Source organism: Littorina saxatilis, linkage group LG5, assembly GCF_037325665.1.
Source record: "Littorina saxatilis isolate snail1 linkage group LG5, US_GU_Lsax_2.0, whole genome shotgun sequence".
NCBI lineage: Eukaryota > Metazoa > Mollusca > Gastropoda > Littorinimorpha > Littorinidae > Littorina > Littorina saxatilis.
Window position 1 is genome coordinate 51,669,906 of NC_090249.1, and position 18,101 is coordinate 51,688,006.

Genomic DNA, 18,101 nt, shown 5'->3' on the forward strand with positions numbered 1-18,101 from the left:
AGTAAGACGTACATTAGCACAGAGGCTCTCTCACTCTCACACACACTCACTGCACATTTGAAGAGAAACACATTTGACACAAAGGTTTCTATTCCAAGTAAAGTCAACTTTCATGCAGCACCACCATTTATACAAAGGGATCCTGATAGGTATGAAACTGTTAAGGATTAAGTCAACCTCAGTGAACTAGATTTAGTCCAGACTTCAGCCACGATGATAATGAATAATGAAACCGTGTGTATGCACTGCTCTTCCTTTAGCACAAATGAATACCCTTTTATGATTTTTTTATTTTCACGTTTGCGAGTGTTGATATTAATTCAATGCGGGTACAATAGTGTTATGTTCAAGGATGTTAATATTCACAACCAATGCACTGCTACGCTGGGTTGACTTAAGAACAGTATTAACATCTCCGGATTAAATTGTAACCATGTGAACATTGGTGAAAAGGGACATATATATACTGAAAGGCATAAATTCTGCAAATAGTGCATTGAACGATTTTGCTCTCAAACAAAAATCAGATTGAACCTGTAATTTGTAGTTGACATCTTGAGTGTCGGAGCAAATGTTTCACGCTGTCAGCGTGCGCTTTGCAGTATTGCTGATCCAGCCACAGCTCACTGTGCTAATAAAGACAATGGGCTGAACGGGAGACAATAACGTTACAAAGATAGTGTATGGCCCTATAAAATGCAACTGGCTGTTTGGCTGTATCAGATATCGCAATCATGCCACGACTTGATGAAGGAGAGAGACAGCAAGCGATTGGGATGCTTAGAGCTGGCCAAAGCATTGAACGTGATGAACACTGAACGTTTTCCGAAATCATTGCTCTTGGACTCAGTCACTTTTTTTGAAAAATTGTCATTTCATGATGTTCTATTCAAAATCAATAAAGCGAAGGTTTATAAACACTAAAATGGCCAATAAATAAAATATTCAAACATTGAAAACATTCACCACTGAGTTGATTTTTTGTGATTTTTTAAAGTTCAGTTTGCGGAATGTATGCCTCTCGGTATATATATATTATATATATAAAAGCAACGAGACATGAACTGAATGGTTATAAGTAAAGATTGTACATATCAATGATTCTCACCAAAACATTATCATAGACAGCAGAAATATTTCAACACAACACTTCCTTGAGCATTTATGAATAAACAAAATACCTTTGCTAACAATAACAATGTTAATAAAACTGAGACAATGTTGTACATTTTCTTTCTTCTTTTGCATATGAGGAATGAGTTACAATAGACGAATTCCAAAACTATTTCTGCCAGGTGTGTATGGGTTGTGGAAGAGTGAATACCCTTGCCTTTCCTCTGACAAACATTGGAGGGGCCAATCACTAGCGATGAGTGTGTCCTCTGAGGAACATTGGAGGGGCCAATCACTAGCGATGAGTGTGTCCTCTGAGGAACATTGGAGGGGCCAATCACTAGCGATGAGTGTGTCCTCTGAGGAACACTGGAGGGGCCAATCACTAGCGATGAGTGTGTGCTCTGAGGAACATTGGAGGGGCCAATCACTAGCGATGAGTGTGTCCTCTGAGGAACATTGGAGGGGCCAATCACTAGCGATGAGTGTGTCCTCTGAGGAACATTGGAGGGGCCAATCACTAGCGATGAGTGTGTCCTCTGAGGAACATTGGAGGGGCCAATCACTAGCGATGAGTGTGTCCTCTGAGGAACATTGGAGGGGCCAATCACTAGCGATGAGTGTGTCCTCTGAGGAACATTGGAGGGGCCAATCACTAGCGATGAGTGTGTCGGAAACACGTGCTCCTGCCCAAGAATTATTTCTGAAAATCGTCTGATGACACAAGCTATTCAGTTTCTAGAACTCATTTCACTGTGTGTGTGACAGTGTGACCATGGTGGAAGGGTGATCAAAATACTCTCAAGTACATGTATAGACACGTCTAGCAACATCATTGAACTTCTCAATGGTATGGCACTGCACTGCACTCTTTATAACCATCTAACAGGATTGTGACATCAAACAAATGTATGAACATGGTTTTGAGCAATCAAACAGCCAGCTGTCAAATTCAAAGACCTGCTTTGCTGAAGGACAATACTGGTGATTTTATATCAACTTTACAGGGCTTCTCGGGCTGATGAAGATTTTTCCAAGAAATTAAAAACAAAATTCAGTTTGTTTTGTTACACTGACACAGAATTGTCTGGGTTGGGCAATGTGTTGACTTCACAAAGGACAGGCTAACTAGTACATGTAACACTTGTCTGTCATGACTAGTAAAAATAGTTTGTAAAGAAAACGACAACTTGCTTACACTTCAAGTATAAGATACATTGTATCAACATCGTCGTGGAATTTTGGCATAACTCATTTAAAACAGCTTTTCAGTAGAAGGCTAAAACTGAATATTTGTATTATGAAATAGTGTGTATATCTATGCCTGGTATGGATAGACAGATAAAATAATGTTAAATCATGTACTGTCCATTGTTTTTGGAGAATATTTCTCATGGAGAATGATTTACTTAGTCTTAAGCACAAAAACATCAAAATTGCCAAAAATCTAATTACGTCAAAATTCCAGGATGATGACGATATGGGATCTTGTACATGTATTACCAATTATGATATGTACCTCGCTAGAAGACAGCCATCAGTACACAAACGACTGAGCATTTTGGTGCAATTACAAAGATAACTACAGGGTTTTCAACAGTTAACTTGAATCACCATGTCTGGAATCAATATTTTAGCATTCATTACAACACTGCACACAGAAAGGTCATTACCTGTCACATAAACTACAGAGGTCATTTTGGGTTGCAACAAGAAATCACTGTACAGTCGCGACAAACTTATTGAATTCTCTATTGCACATAATTCAGACTAAAACTCACGTTTAACTACATGTAGAATCTATCAAGATAAGTTTGTGTGAATATTATTTTGTTTGTCTGTTCACTTAAAAGACCGTTGGGTCGAAATATCTGTGAATGTATTGTTTTGTCAATAACAAACGTTCCAACAACCTACTACCTTTCTTGTTTTTTGATTATAAAATGTAAAAGATAAGAAATTCTGATTACACTGAAAACAATTACCATAGCTCAAAATGATACTAAATAATTAAAAGATATATTGTATCCAACAGGGTTAAGAATGGTAACATATAAACTCAGAGGCAAAAGAAACGCAAATGCTGCAGTGAAGATGGGTTACCCATGAATTTTAATGTCGAATTAATTATTTCGGGTTAATAACAACAAGGAAACGAATTGACCGATACAAAAACCATACGGAAAAGTGTATTGGGATGAGAGCATGACATGCCATGTTCCACTGAACACTGTTTGAAGACTGTTGAAAGTCAATAGCGTGTTGCTCCTCCCTGGGCGTTGATGACTGTGGCGCACCTCCGGTACATGGAGAGGACGAGGTGATTAATTTGCTGCTGAGGGACCTGAGCCCACACCTGGGTCACGGCAGCACGCAGTTCTGCTGCTGTGCGGGGTCTCCGGGCAAGGGCATTAATCCTTCTTTGCATGATGTCCCAAAAGTGTTCGATTGGGTTGAGATCCGGAGATCGAGCAGGATGAGGCAGAATGTTCACGCTGTTGTGACGCAACCTGTCCTGGGTAGCACGTGCAGTATGGGGACGGGCATTGTCTTGCTGGAACAGGCAGTTCCGGTACCTCTGGACAAATGGAAGCACATAGGGACGCAGGACTTGATTGATGTAGCGGTCTGCATTGACACCATTCCCACGACCTTGGCCGACGTTCTGAAAGACGACAGGTCCCACTCGCTAATTGACACCAATGGCGCCCCATATCATGACGCTGGCACCTCCCCATCGATCATGCTGCAGGATGTTATTGTTAGCAAACCGCTGTCCAGGTCTTCGCCAGATCCGGACACGCCCATCGCCAGGTTCCAGGCAAAAGCGCTTCTCGTCCGAAAAAAGAACCCTCCATCAGTCCCGATGGTGCCAGTGGGCATGCTACTGGGCCCAGGCTAGACGATCCAGGCGATGCTGAGCTGTCAAGACAGGACGTCGAGCAGGACGCCGATTTACCAGGTTCTGCCCACCAAGGCGTCGGCGTAGAGTTCTGGCACTGACGGGTTGTCCATGCACCCCAAATGTGTTACGGGCTGTGTTGGCGGCAGTTTCGAATGCATCTCGCTGGTGTTGATGGACAAGATGGCGATCTTGTCGGGCTGTTGTTACCCGGGGTCTGCCACGTCCTGTTAAGTCGCAGGTACTGTTAGTGGCATGAAAACGTTGCTGCAGGCGATAAACCGTGGTGACATTTACTCCAAATGCCCTAGCAACTTGCTGAACTGATTGTCTGGCATCAAGTCTCCCGATCGTCTGTTGGCGCTGATCTGGTGATAGTCTCGGCATCGCGCCTGTGTCGCAGAAATGAATGTTGTAACAGTTTTGTGAGTAAGGTACAGCTTGCCTGAACACTCTGAACACGAAAAGCTGCTTTTCCACATTGTGCATGTGCTGAAAGTGGTCCCCATGACGGTTTGGGATCCCCGTCAACAAGACCTCACGTGTGACCCAGATAACGGCAAACACGGTTCTGACAAGATAAGACCGCTAAAACAACACGTGCAGAACATGCTAGTATCATTATTTTCTTTTTATTTCAAGTCCATAAAGGTTTAATTAACGCATCCTTTATTTGCGTTTCTTTTGCCTCCGAGTATATGTTGATGAAATGCAAAGTACCAGATAAGAAAAACAAATTTAACTGAACAATATTGCTGATGTAAATATAAATTCACAGATATAAACTTGGCCAAAAAATTATTGCAACAAATTTCAAACCCAAATTAAAGCATTAATCCCCGTGTCATTTTATTAAAACTTTATATGCCAGAGAAGGCCGTTCATTTAACCTTCAGGATCACCTTTTGGATTAAATATTTCTTTTACAGGGATCACGTGACCGCCGCTCAAGTAAGGGTACCCTCAAAATCAACCAGACAAAAACGGAAGAGCCGAATGAAAAATCGACAAAAAATCACAATAGGCAAAACTTTGCAACTTTGACATACGAGAAGAAAGTCAAGTCAATTATCTACCCTGAACAGATTGTTTAGTTTTGCTACCTTGCGTATTTCGCGTGCTATGCTATTCCTACTGATGCAGGTGTCGATCGCAAGAGCGGTCAAAAACGGGACTTTTTGCATCAATTTTAGGGGTATCATGACAAAAAAGTCTGCACTTTAGCAATGACTTGGTGGATTGCTTTGAAACTTTCAGAATATTTTACCAACATACTAGAGATACTTCGAGCGAAATGATGGATTGTTACAGGTGTTTGTTAAAATGTTATGCAATTTTTAGAAAGAAGTTTTTAATCTCGTCATAGGATTGTTCACTTGGGTCCAAAAAATTTATGACTTTGCATGTGTTTAGAAAAATGATTGATACACACACTGCTAAAGTTTTATGTGCGTGTAAGCACTGACGCAAATTTGCTGGACCAGTAAACACGCTACATATTTAAGCGATGATTCTGGTGCCACAGCGATGCCCAGCCAAGCGTGACCGTACCATGTTTTAAGAGGCACGCAGCGATAACAGCTTTTAGCGCGAAACAGCGTGAACGTTCCATTTTTTCCTCATGTGTTTGCATGACTAGCAAATTAACGCCAGCAGCTACACACAAATGTGAACAATTCTATGACAAGTTAAACAACATTTTCCGAAACATTGCGTCACATCTGGATAAATAACCGTAACGATCCAAACTTTTGCACGAAGTATCTCTAGTATGTTGGTAAAATATTCTGAAAGTTTTAAAGCAATCCACCAAGTCATTGCTAAAATGTAGCGCTTTTTGACATGATACCCATACAAATTGACGTAAAACGGTCCGTTTTTGAACGCTCTTGCGATCGACACCTGCATCAGTAGGAATAGCATAGCACGCGAAATACACAAGGTAGCAAAACAAAATAATCTGTTCAGGGTAGATAATTGGTTTGACTTTCTTCTCGTATGTCAAAGTTGCAAAGTTTTGCCTATTGTGATTTTTTGTCGATTTTTCATTCGGCTCTTCCGTTTTTGTTCGGTCGATTTTGAGGGTACCCTTACTTGAGCGGCGGTCACGTGATCCCTGTAAAAGAAATATTTAATCCAAAAGGTGATCCTGAAGGTTAAGTGAACGGCCTTCTCTGGCATATACAGTTTTAATTAAATGACACAGGAATTAATGCTTTAATTTGGGTTTGAAATTTGTTGCAATAATTTTTTGGCCAACTTTATATACAAAAAAAGCAGATTAGCTCTGAAGAAACTTGACCGGCCCAAACTGGACAGGTAAAAAAAGTACAGGGTGAATTCATGGTTAGTATGATTAAGCTCTTGACTACTAAAATTCTCAATTGATTCTTGAGGAAAGTGCCAGAATTAAGAGCGATGGTGCTATGCATAAAAAGTTGGGTATAAAACTGGATTGGTAACAAGACCTTCAAAATCACATGCTGCAAAGGTGCCATACCATTCATTGCATCCATACAGTTTCTAAATCTACTACTGGATTGAAGAATCTTTATCAATTTTGGGGGAAAAGTTGCACCACTTTTTTGTGTTTTAGTCAAAATAACTATTCCCATATATGCATGTAATTAATTCTTTCTTTCTTTATTTGGTGTTTAACGTCGTTTTCAACCACGAAGGTTATATCGCGACGGGGAAAGGGGGGAGATGGGATAGAGCCACTTGTCAATTGTTTCTTGTTCACAAAAGCACTAATCAAAAATTTGCTCCAGGGGCTTGCAACGTAGTACAATATATTACCTTACTGGGAGAATGCAAGTTTCCAGTACAAAGGACTTAACATTTCTTACATACTGCTTGACTAAAATCTTTACAAAAATTGACTATATTCTATACAAGAAACACTTAACAAGGGTAAAAAGAGAAACAGAATCCGTTAGTCGCCTCTTACGACATGCTGGGGAGCATCGGGTAAATTCTTCCCCCTAACCCGCTGGGGGTATGTAATTAATTAAATTCATTAAATGCTCAGGATAGATGAATGACAGTTCTTCCTTCTGAAATGCAAAAGTTGCTAAATAAAATCTGCCGATCCCATTGCAACTTTTTTTTTTAATTCAAAGCTCAGGTTTTGCTTTCCTTGATTGTGCAGGTTCTTTGATTTGAGAAACTGCCAGAAGACGGAATGAAATATAGCTTTAATCTGGAAAGTGGGATCATGAAGTTGCCAAATGTCGACCTGCATTCACAACAAGCCTAAATAAAATGAAGCAACAGTTTTCTGCCAAGTACGTGCCAAATTGCATTTTGGCCAGTCTGCAGGTACTGAAGATATTTATGAACCTATGCCAATATGTATCTTTATGTCGCATCCAAATTAACATTATATGCTCAACTGCGACACAAAAGTTTCACATTTTGGACTTTTGAGCACACAGACAAATCTGTGTTGAAGGACTCTCATGTACATTGCTGCAAAACATTAACAAAAAGTCTTTATAACAAAATTTATAATGTAAAAGTAAGCAAAGGAATAAAATCATCAGTGTACTATCCTTCCCTTCTCGTTTGTCTAAGTCAGTGCACTAACTTCAGACAGTCAGGCGTTTCTCAATGTGAGAAGTCAGATACATTTAGTATTATATATATACTAAACATTATTGCAATCACAGAATCACCTTCAAATACATAAACTTAAACACCTTATATAAAATCAAGTCGAAGTCTCTCAGTGTCTCTATTGTGACACTTATGTAAATAACAGCATTTTCCATACTATTTACATAAATGAATTTATACTTTTTGTTTAATGTCACGCCTTTTGTTATAGTACTCAAAGCATAAAGATGAAAGTAAAAGGAACTCATTTAAAGCTGTGTAACTCTTTTGACTAGAAACACACTGAGTGATCAATTTACACATGTTTCTCCAACCACTGAACATCCATCCACAGGATTCACTAGCACAGCCTTCATCAATGCTTCAGCCAACTTTTATCAGAGCTTTCGCAAAATGTACTGAAATGATATTTTCTCAGGCGTACAAATGCTCAAAAGTTTCTCAGCCACACAAAAATGACATGTACTTATGCAGAAGTTTCAAAAATATATCTCGAATACACATTAGCAGCAGCACTTTTGCAGGAGTCGCTTTAAATCATTTAAAATAATTTCTTCATTCCCAGTGGGAAATGCAGATCATGATAATCTAATCAGACAAAAGTACATCATCTCTGACATGATTTCATAATATATATCTGAACGTTTATATACAATTAACAACCTTTCATGAACAAGTTTTATTGGACAAAACACCCCCCAGGTTGCGAGAAGGTATTAGGTTCAAACATCCTTGAAAAAATTCTCTCAGGAATGTTGAGAAGTATAAGATGATAAAAAAAAAAACCATCATGCCAAATTTTGCTCACAAAAAAACTGTGAAGAAAAAAAAGAAGAGTTTTAAAGCACTTTGTTTTCAGAAGTGTCAGTTTTGCAAGCAATGCAGTTAAGGCAGGTCTAATATTGTGCATACATTGCACACTCTTTCAGTTCTACACTGATATTTCGTGTAAAAAAGATACACATGTCCAAAATCTACAGTACATGTCATATGACTTACAATCTTGTTAAAATGTACTGTGTCATGGAAGTTAGAATCACACCGGGTTGCTTAAATTAACCATTGATCTAAATAAAACTACACTAGATAAGTCTAACTCAGAAGTTCACTTCTGTGCTCATGCGAATTAATCCAATCTGAACACACTTGGATCAAACAAGATCCTAAACTGAAAAGCATACTATGCAAACAAAGGCCTGGTGGAATCAACATCATATATATATTTGCTCTAATATCAAGGTAGCTACATAGTTTCTAGTTTGGAGCTTGATGCTGACTGGCTCTTGGTAATCATATCACAGCTACACTCTCAGGTAAGATGGACCAGGTGGAAGATAGTCCTGTGTGCAGGTAAAACAGGTCAGGGTGTTCTTCTTCTGCCAAAAACTGCCTTGTCCTTAGCATCTGCACTCAAAAAAAGAACTTTGGTAGTGTGGACTGCCAATACAAAGTTTAGAGTTTTGTTTCTTTTTCCCAATGGTGTTACGTTTGGTATCTTTCCTCTGTAGTTTATGAAACACTCCTTAGTGCTAGTATTTGAAGCACAGAGGGTTGACAATTATAAAAGTGAGATCGTCAAGCAAATTAAATCATTGTCCACAAACTGTTCCTTTCAGACTTGTTTTTGCGATTTGTTCTCTTTTTCTCTATTCCTACCACCCCACCCCACCCTGCCTTTCTTTCCTCTTTGAGCTTTAATTCACAGTCTTTTTATTTTCAGGCCTATAATATAGATGTAAGGACTCCGCTTCCAGCAGTAAACAGGCTAAGAGTATTTCTAAATTCAGTAGTTTCAGGTTTTTCATATTAATTAAGGCCTACACATAAGAACTAATTGAATGGTTAAATATGCTGTGCACCACTAACCTTCACTTTACATCTCAGCCTCTGTGGAACCTATCTTGGCCCCTCTCCTCCTGGGTGGCACCACTGGCTGGGTCAGCCTCACTCGGCCTGGTTTTCCACGGTCAGGGGAGACAACAGGCTTTGGGGGGAGTGCTGGCTTTTCTCGGTTATCTCTCTTTGCAGCAGTTTTCACAGTCTTTTCAGAACTCACAGGGTGAGATGGTGAATGAGAATCACCGCTTTCTTTGCGGCTGTTGTTGCAGTCTGTCTTTTCCTCCACTAGGTCCTCTCTTTCTCCTCTTCTTGGAGAGCTGGAACCCTTTGAACGTGACTCATGAGAAGACAACTCTGTCTGATGAAGGTGAGACTTAGCAGGAAGGGTAGACGATTGTGCATGTTTCGGACGTTCAGGAGTATGTGAAACTTCTGCAGAACTGTCTGGGTGGTGTCTCCTTCTACGTCTTTCAGGAGTTCTTTCAGACCTGGAATGATTGTCCAGTGTATGTGAATGCTCACTTTTTTCAGGTCGGGAATGACCGTCAGCCGCCTTGGCATGTTGGTCTCCTTCAGGTGAGTTTACACCAGCTGAATGATTGTCTGGTAACTGTCCTCTTCTCCTTCTTTCAGGTGTGCTTGTGTCCCGTGACTGACCAGCGGGTGACCGTATTTCTCTCCTTCTTTCAAGTGTCCGAACATTACGTGAATGATTGTCAGGTGACCGTGGTCGTCTGCGTCTTTCAAGAGTTCCAGAAGAGGATGAGGAAGACTGGCTTTCTCTGTGCCGGCTGTCTGATTCTATGCTTGGGGATGGCGTACCATGTCTTCCATGACTCTTGTCTGAACCCGAGTGTGAGTGATGACTTTTATCCGAGTCAGAGCGTGGGTGTATTTTTCTATGTCTTTCTGGCGAGGAGGATGCTTCTGGATTGATGCTGTGCTTGTGCCGATCATGATTCCTCCTTGTTCTTTCAGGCGTGTGTGGTGATTTTCTTGTTTGTTCAGGTGCACGTGTCCTTCTTTGTCTTTCGGGTGTGGGCGGTGCTTCTGGGCTTACGCTGTCTTTGTGTCCATGCTGATCTTTGTTCCTACGTCTCTCAAATGTGTGTTCTCCTTTCTTCTTTCTCTCTGGTGTGGAAGGTATTTCTTCTTCCAGGCAGTCTCTGTTTCCATGATCAGAACTCTCCTTGGTGTCATCAGGTGAATGTGTCTTTCTACGTCGCCTGTCTGGTGTAGAGGGGGAAGCTCCTGGTCTGATGCTGTCGTTGTGTCGATGCTGATTCTTCCCAGATCTTTCAGGTGTGTCTGCTGCTTTTCTTGTTCTTTCTGGAGCTGAAGGTTCCTCTCCTTCCGAGCGATCTCTGCCCTGATGTGCACGAGACAGGTCAGGTGACCGAGTTCTGGTGTGGCGGATGAGTGGTGCCTTCTCTAGGTCGTCTTCAGGTGACCTTGAGTTCCAAACACCTTCATACGGCTTGGATTCGCTGCCCGGAGAGAGCTGCTCCTTCTTGTTTTCTTCTGAACTGTGTGCAGAAGTCTCTACCCTCCTCTCTCTACTGTGTCCGTCAGATTTCTCTTTTGGTCCTTTTCTTTGCCGGGAGTGGTCCTGATTCCCAGACCTCTGTGGTGAATGTTGTTGCCTGCCTTCTGCTTCCGTTGATAGCAATTCCCGTGCATGTTGTTCACTGTGGGATGTGCTGTCCTCCACGTTATGAGTTACTCTGTTTATGTCAGTGTTGGAGTGCGACCGATGACGGACTGCTTGTGCAACATGTTCTGCGTTTTCACTCTGTAGCAACCTTGACCTTGCAGCGGTCTGGTGTCCAGGCGACATGCTGACGTCTTCGTAAGGGCAGTCCTCAAAGTCTTCCGCATCTGATCCTGTAATCACAGCATTATTAGTGTTAAATAACAGTGCAATATGAGCAACGGTATTGTAATCTGCTTCCTACAGTGAAACCTCCCTTTTAAGACCTACACAAATCTCAGACAATCAGGTCTTAGAAAGGAGGTGCAAGTCTTAAAATGGGTTCCTAAAAGGGGTATTCCACTTTGACTCTGCCACATGCCATCATGTTTAAGGCATTTCTGAAGTGACAATCTGAAGTGACAGCACCCTCCCATCATCGAATGCTGAAAAAGAAGAAGACAGCCCTCCCTGCAGTGAAAATGTAAAAGGAACAGCCTAGCATTCTACGATAATGACAATGTATGTTTTTCTCTCCCTCTACCTACATGGACACTCTTGCAGACGCACACACCTTACTTCTGTCTGAGGTTAAATCTGTCAATGTAAGCACAACACATTTAACCTCCACACAAAAATCAGCTAACATTCAAAATATTTGCCAGATCAGTAAAACACAACAGCTAATTCACTTTTAATCCTGAAGGTTGGATAGGACAACAACAAAAACTTTCAAAACACAACAGCAAATCAACATAATTGTAAATTTGACATGTTTTTCATAAAACTCACCTGTATAAGGAGGCGACTTAGACTGAAGCGTACCCCCAGACCCCTCCCCAATCTCTCCCATGTAGTCATTGAACGTGGCCTGCGAGGGCTGGAGGGAGAGGGTCAGGATGCCTGACACAGGGGGGAGGGGAGGGGGGAGGTCCTCGTGCTCTGTGGCCTCGGGTCCCCCTGTTGCTCGACTCAGACGCCAGTTCTTAGGGTTGAGGACCTGGGTGATGCGCTTCACACGATCCTTGCGTCTTTTCCGCACCACTGAACTGCAAGAAGTTCAAGATTCTGAGTGACTTGATGGGTTAAAACATTTTTAACAAAAAAATAAGGAGTCTTCATATAAAGCTGTCCACTTCTTCTGCGTTCACTTGAATTAGATGCAAGACAGCCTCCCTCTCCTTCCAACGTCAAAGGAAAGTGACAAGAGATACCCACACTCTGTTCTGTAAAGTGAGTACAGGTATGTTCATGAGTCGCGATCCCTGTAGCATACAAACGAAAGGGAAGGATTGGGTGTGGAGAGAAAAGTGAAGAAAGAACAAAACAAAACAAAACAGAAAGAAAATAGGAACACACGCACGCACCCATCACACACACACCCACTGCTTTTGAAGCCTAATTAGCCACAGCATGGGAGCCACAGTACAGGTCATTAACTTAGCGTACTGTAACCACACCTACCACGACGCACATCAAAGGCATGATGATTAATAGATCACATTTACAATTCTTACGAGAAAACTTTTTATGTAAAATGTTAAATTTTAATGTCTAATGTAAAGCGCCATGAGACTGCCATTCGGCGGTGAAAAGCGCTATAAAAGAATGTTTTATTATTATTATTATTATTATTATTATTTAGACTTCATCAGCCTATGGGCTTATTTAGATATTTAAACTAAAGTCTATCCAGGTTTCCCAATTGCTTCGTTTCCGGCCGATTGATGTGGAGCACGTGATGCGCACAAAAAATATTGGCGGTCTAGAAGTGTCGTCTGCGCAATGATCGCGGCGGCATTCTTGACCGCCAAGGACGACTGCGCACGTTGTGAGACGTCATTCGTTAGACCTCAATACTCTTAGGTGCAGTCAAACTACACTGACTTAAAATGTCAATCTGGCTAAGTTCAGCAGAAGTACAATACATACGTGTATCAGAGTTTCTTGTTTTTATGTGCATTTCAAACCCAAATTCAAATTTTGTTGTGTTTGTGACTTAGCAAGTGAAGCATCCATTTTAAAGTAGAATGTTCTCAGAAATAAGAGTAACCAAACAGATAAGTTCAGATGTTTCTCGTTACAAGTCACAACACGTGACGCTATTGTCACAAGAAATATTTACATATGCTTTTTTACTCCAACAAAGGGGTTATTGATTAGAAAAACATTTTTTTCTTGGCATCACATTGCTTATTTGGTGCTGCTTCGACTCCCTATGTTTGTGGATAAAGGATTTGGTTTTTCACAAAAAACAGATGTTTAGCAAACTTTGATATCAAAGTTCACTCAAGCCTTTGTATCTTTTGCAGACAAATATATTAATTTGAACAAAGTGGGATATTAAAAAATTTGATCAGGAAGAAATTGTTATTTTTTGTGGAATACACTGTTGCATAAGTGAAAAACTGTTTCTAGTGACGTGACACATACATGATGACAATTTTCAAGGAACATGATCTGTGAGCACTTTGTTTGGCTATGAATGAAAAGAGTCTGGGATCAAATGCTTATATATAAAAAATGTTTTTTAATCTTGGTTTTTAATTTAAATGAACTTAATTCTATCACTGAAAATGTTGTGCGTCACGAGAAACAGTTTTACAAGCACAGGCATGCTACTTTTCCGGTAATTGCCGGAAATCCGGTAAAGCCGTTTTCAAAATCCGGTAAAGTCAAATTTATTCCGGTTAAGTTGAAAAATTTCCGCAAAAACGATCTGTGTGAATATCGCGCAACGCGACCGGGCGCCGGTGTCACGAACTGAAACCTCTGCCTGAACAATCCTTCTCATTGTGGTCAATGCGCATGCGCTAACATAGGGAGATTAATCAGGTCGTGAACACCCTAACCCTTACCCTAACTAGTCCTAACCCTAATCCTTACCCTAACCCATGGTTCGTTCGGTCAAAGGATCGCATTCTTGAAGTCCAAGATTGGCGCATGCGCATTGATCGCAATGAGAAGGATTGTTCAGCAGAGGTTTCAGTTCGTGACACCGGTCTCAATGAAGCCAGCGCACGCGCGTTGCCCGTCATTGGTCTTGCCGTTCTGAATCTAGAACGTTCCCAATCTAGTTCTGCGGATGTAGGCCGTCGTTTTTGGCACAATGTTTCGCCCAGATATTGTACAGAGAAATTCGCCGGGACCATTTGATTCCGGCGTGAAGAACAAATGGAGTTGGGCTTGGCTTGAAAACACCTTCCCGCCGGAAAAAAAGAAGGCTGACACAAAGAAGAACGAATCCGGCAAAAGCGGCAAAAAGAACTGTGCCTTCTTTGACTTGTGAGTGACTACTCTTCCTTGCATTTGTTTTTTTGCAGTAACCTTTTTCAATGCTTTTGTGACTTGTAAACCCTTTTCATGTGTACCTCCTAACTGGTGAAAACACCACGACTGTAGTACAGTGCACTGGTCACAACATACTAGTCTACAGTAGTGTTGTTTTCACCAGTTTGGAGGTGTGTTGAATGGTGGTGGGGGGAGGCTAAAATGGGATTTTTAACAAGATCACAACACTATTACATTTACAGCCCTGAAAATGATGGCCAGAATGCACCAGATTGCACAGATTTTAACCGTTTTTGGAAAAAATATGTGCCACGGGTAGACTGGACTCGTCAACCCTGGCAAGTAACCAGTCTAGGAGAAGGGAAACTCCGAAATAGAACCATGGGCAGACCAAGCTCAACAGCCCAGGAAGGCAATTGGTCTAGGGGAGGGACCCCTGACCAACGTCCAAGGCCGAAGTCGGAGATGCGGGACCCCCTGGGTGCCAAAAAGCGCTGCATCACGCAAATCACAAAATGATGGAGACAAATCAATTGATCAAACGTTATAGTGCTCAACCTCTGGAGATCCGTTATTTAAAGAGAGTGAACAATGAAGAAGAAGAAGAAGGCTTGTGCCTGCGCACTTCTTTCAGGTAAAACCTTTTTTGTCCTGTAGCATGCCTGAAGCAACACATCAAACACTAATTTCTCATTATGTCGACAACCTGCAGTCTTTTAAATGAAAAATTTGAACAGTTCAATCATTTAACATAACAAAAATACAAAAGACATATTGAGAAACCCAAAATGAAAATTCAGTGTCCTCTTGGGCACCTTTTGGGAGTTGCCCTATCATTATCACAGCTTAGGTCGACTTATTAAAAATGTTCACAAAACTCTTACTCTGAAGATCCACTCCTTGGTATCACAGTTGGATTGACACTGTAACGACTCCTTCCTGTACTGCTGGCCTGCGACCTTGCATCCTCGTCCAGCTCTCTGCGACCTTGACCCTGGCTGAACTCCACATCTTCGTATTCCTCCGCCACTTTCCCCGCCTGGACCAGCTCCTCATAGTCACGTTCTTCCACACGCTCGATGCCGGCCGACACAGTGTTGTGTTTGGCCGGCATGATAAAGTAACTCTCCGGGAATTCTAGTTTTCGTCTCAGGCCCAGAAGTACTTGATGCCGAAGAGGGATCTTCACACAGACTTTGATGCAAGGACTAATGGCAGTTGTGTTGTGCAGCGGAGAAACGATAAGTTCGTTATCTGTCAAAACGTGCATGACTTGCAGAGCGCAGGGCAACGGGGAAAAGCTGCCTCCTCGCCCCTCCAACACCGACACAAATCCCTGGGGAATGATTTCTTCCCCAGCAACAATGTCAGCCAGTTTTGTCACTCTCAGCTGGGAAGGATCGCACAAAACAACCAGGTTGACATCTAGATCCAGAGGCAGTTTTAATTTTTCAGGTTTTCTGCCTTTAGCGACTCGTTCGCACTTTATGATTGGTACTTCACCTGTGGAACTGTGCTTGAATTTCCATGACGATGATTCGTGTTTCGTTACTCGCAGCACATCCCCATAGCGCAGAACAAACGGCTCTGGAAAATCTGCCATGACGTCGGCTAAAACTTGAACTTCACAACCCAGAGGTAAAGCCATCATCTGAAAAATGGATGACAATGTTTGAGGAATTTCTACAAAGCTAATATCGACTGACTCATCTATGGCGAAAAACTCATCCTTGGTTGAATCTTTGACGAAAATTTTCCGTGTGTGAACACTTTTATGAACTATAACATCTCTGGTATCTCGCAAGCATTTTGAGATGACTTGAGGTGGTGTAGTGTAGGCAAACAGAGTAGCATGCACAGGGAACTTGTGTTCGTGTTTATTGACAAAAGCCGCCAACGGTTCTGGTTTTACTTTTGTGCTTGTTACTGGTTCTTCATAGTCTGTTGCGGAAAACAAGCGTACATGTATATTAGCGTCCAAAGGGATGAACCAGTTTGTTTCAGGGCTGTCCAATGGTGAAGCCTCAAGTTTCTCTACTGGCCGAGACATGGTTATCACACCTGTGAACGAGAGAGGTATTTCAGGAATGTCTTGATTGGAGCATTCACCTGAATCATCAGCATCACTCACTCTCAGCTCTTGATTTTCTGGAGACAGTTTTAACCGCCGCGGTACCCTGGCTAGTTCAACAAGTTCTCGAAGTGTGTAGATTTTACTGTCCTGCAGCACTGTAAAATTCCCTCTGCACTTTAAAGACAGGCACACGAGTTCACCACTTTCTGTCTGGCATTGCAGCCGTTCCGTTCTGTCATCACTGTCTCTGACGATCTTAACAAAACGAAACTTGTCCCCAGGTTTGACAGAAAATCCAGGTAAGTACGGGTCGTCGTAAGTAGCGTTCGCCTCGAACAACGTCGGGCAGTCGAACAGAAGATCTGCCACTGTTGGATACGTTACCATAGAAACGGGTCGACTGCGGAAGCTGCCTCCAGACTCTGTGATATCCGGGTCCGACAGAATGCTTTCTTTAGGTGGCATTGCAAGAAACTTGTAAGGAATGTCAGGACTCACTTCCACTTCTCGTCTGATGCCAGTGCCCGTATCAGTAAAAGACAGATTGGCAGAAATAGGCGCCATAGTTCGCAAGAACAGCACATCCCCCCGCGCTATCATGGCACCTGCAGACATGAAACTACCTCGAGTGACGGACACTGATTGCGGGAGAGAGTGGCTGCAAACAAACTCTTCCAACGGTTGCTGGGTGTCGTCTGTGAACATCATCTCTGAGTCAGTGTTGTCAAATTCCCCCGCAGCGGTCGCCATCTTGTTGTGAAAAGTGTCCCAGATCCATTTCCGTGTGTCACAAGTGTCCCCGCGGAGGACAGGTGCGCAAGGCGCGGTTGCTTCCCTTTACCTGCTGAGCCGCGAGGTCGATCGCCTGGTTGGATCGGCTTTGTTGACTTCGCCAGTGTGTGTGTGAAGTATTGTTGTTGTTGTTGTTGTTGTTGTTGTTGTTGTTTGCTTGTTAAATTGTTTTTATTTCGGTGGTTGTTTTACTTGAAGTTGTGTGTGTGTGTGTGTGGTGTGCATCTCAGTGTGTGTGTGTGTGTGTGTGGCATGCAGTTTGTGTGTGTGTGTGTCTCTCTCTCTCTCTCTCTCTCTCTCTCTCTCTCTCTCTCTCTCTCTCTCTCTCTCTCTCTCTCTCTCTCTCTCTGTCTCTCTCTCGGCTCTCTCTGTCTGTCTAAACCAAACGTGATTAACAAAAGTTGACGAACGAAACAAAACAAACAAACAAACAAACGTACAGGTAAAACCTTGGAAACAAGAAATTCAGTAAACCTGTATCCACGTGACGTCAAATCTCATTGGAGTCCTTGTGACTCAGTTCGCTTTCGTTTTTTAAGTTACTGCATCTTTGAAGTCAACTCTATATATATGCTGTTTTTGCTACACAAGCTTTCAGACTGACTTGCACATTGGAATTAATGCTGATGGGGTCTATGTCGACCAAAAGAGTGACATTCCCTGTAGGTGGAGTTCCTGGAGGGGGATTCCCTGTATACAGGGAATACCACAGGATTTAGTTCCTGTAGCGTGTCGCTGATATCGCTGAAAGTCACGTGATGCTTGGCGACATCGGTAGAATT

The 18,101-nt window shown here is 42.1% G+C and overlaps 1 protein-coding gene across 1 annotated transcript; it reads right to left on the minus strand.

Moving 5' to 3' along the window:
- Positions 1–66: 66 nt before the first annotated feature.
- LOC138967408 (serine/arginine repetitive matrix protein 2-like) lies at positions 67–17,385 on the minus strand. The gene is made up of 4 exons (XM_070339949.1): positions 15,338–17,385; positions 11,955–12,211; positions 9,500–11,356; positions 67–9,037 (listed from the first exon to the last, which is right to left on the minus strand). The coding sequence occupies exons 1-3, from the start codon at positions 17,275–17,277 to the stop codon at positions 9,507–9,509; spliced, it is 4,047 nt and encodes a 1,348-aa protein (XP_070196050.1). The 5' UTR covers positions 17,278–17,385; the 3' UTR covers positions 67–9,037; positions 9,500–9,506.
- Between the last annotated feature and the right edge of the window lie 716 nt (positions 17,386–18,101).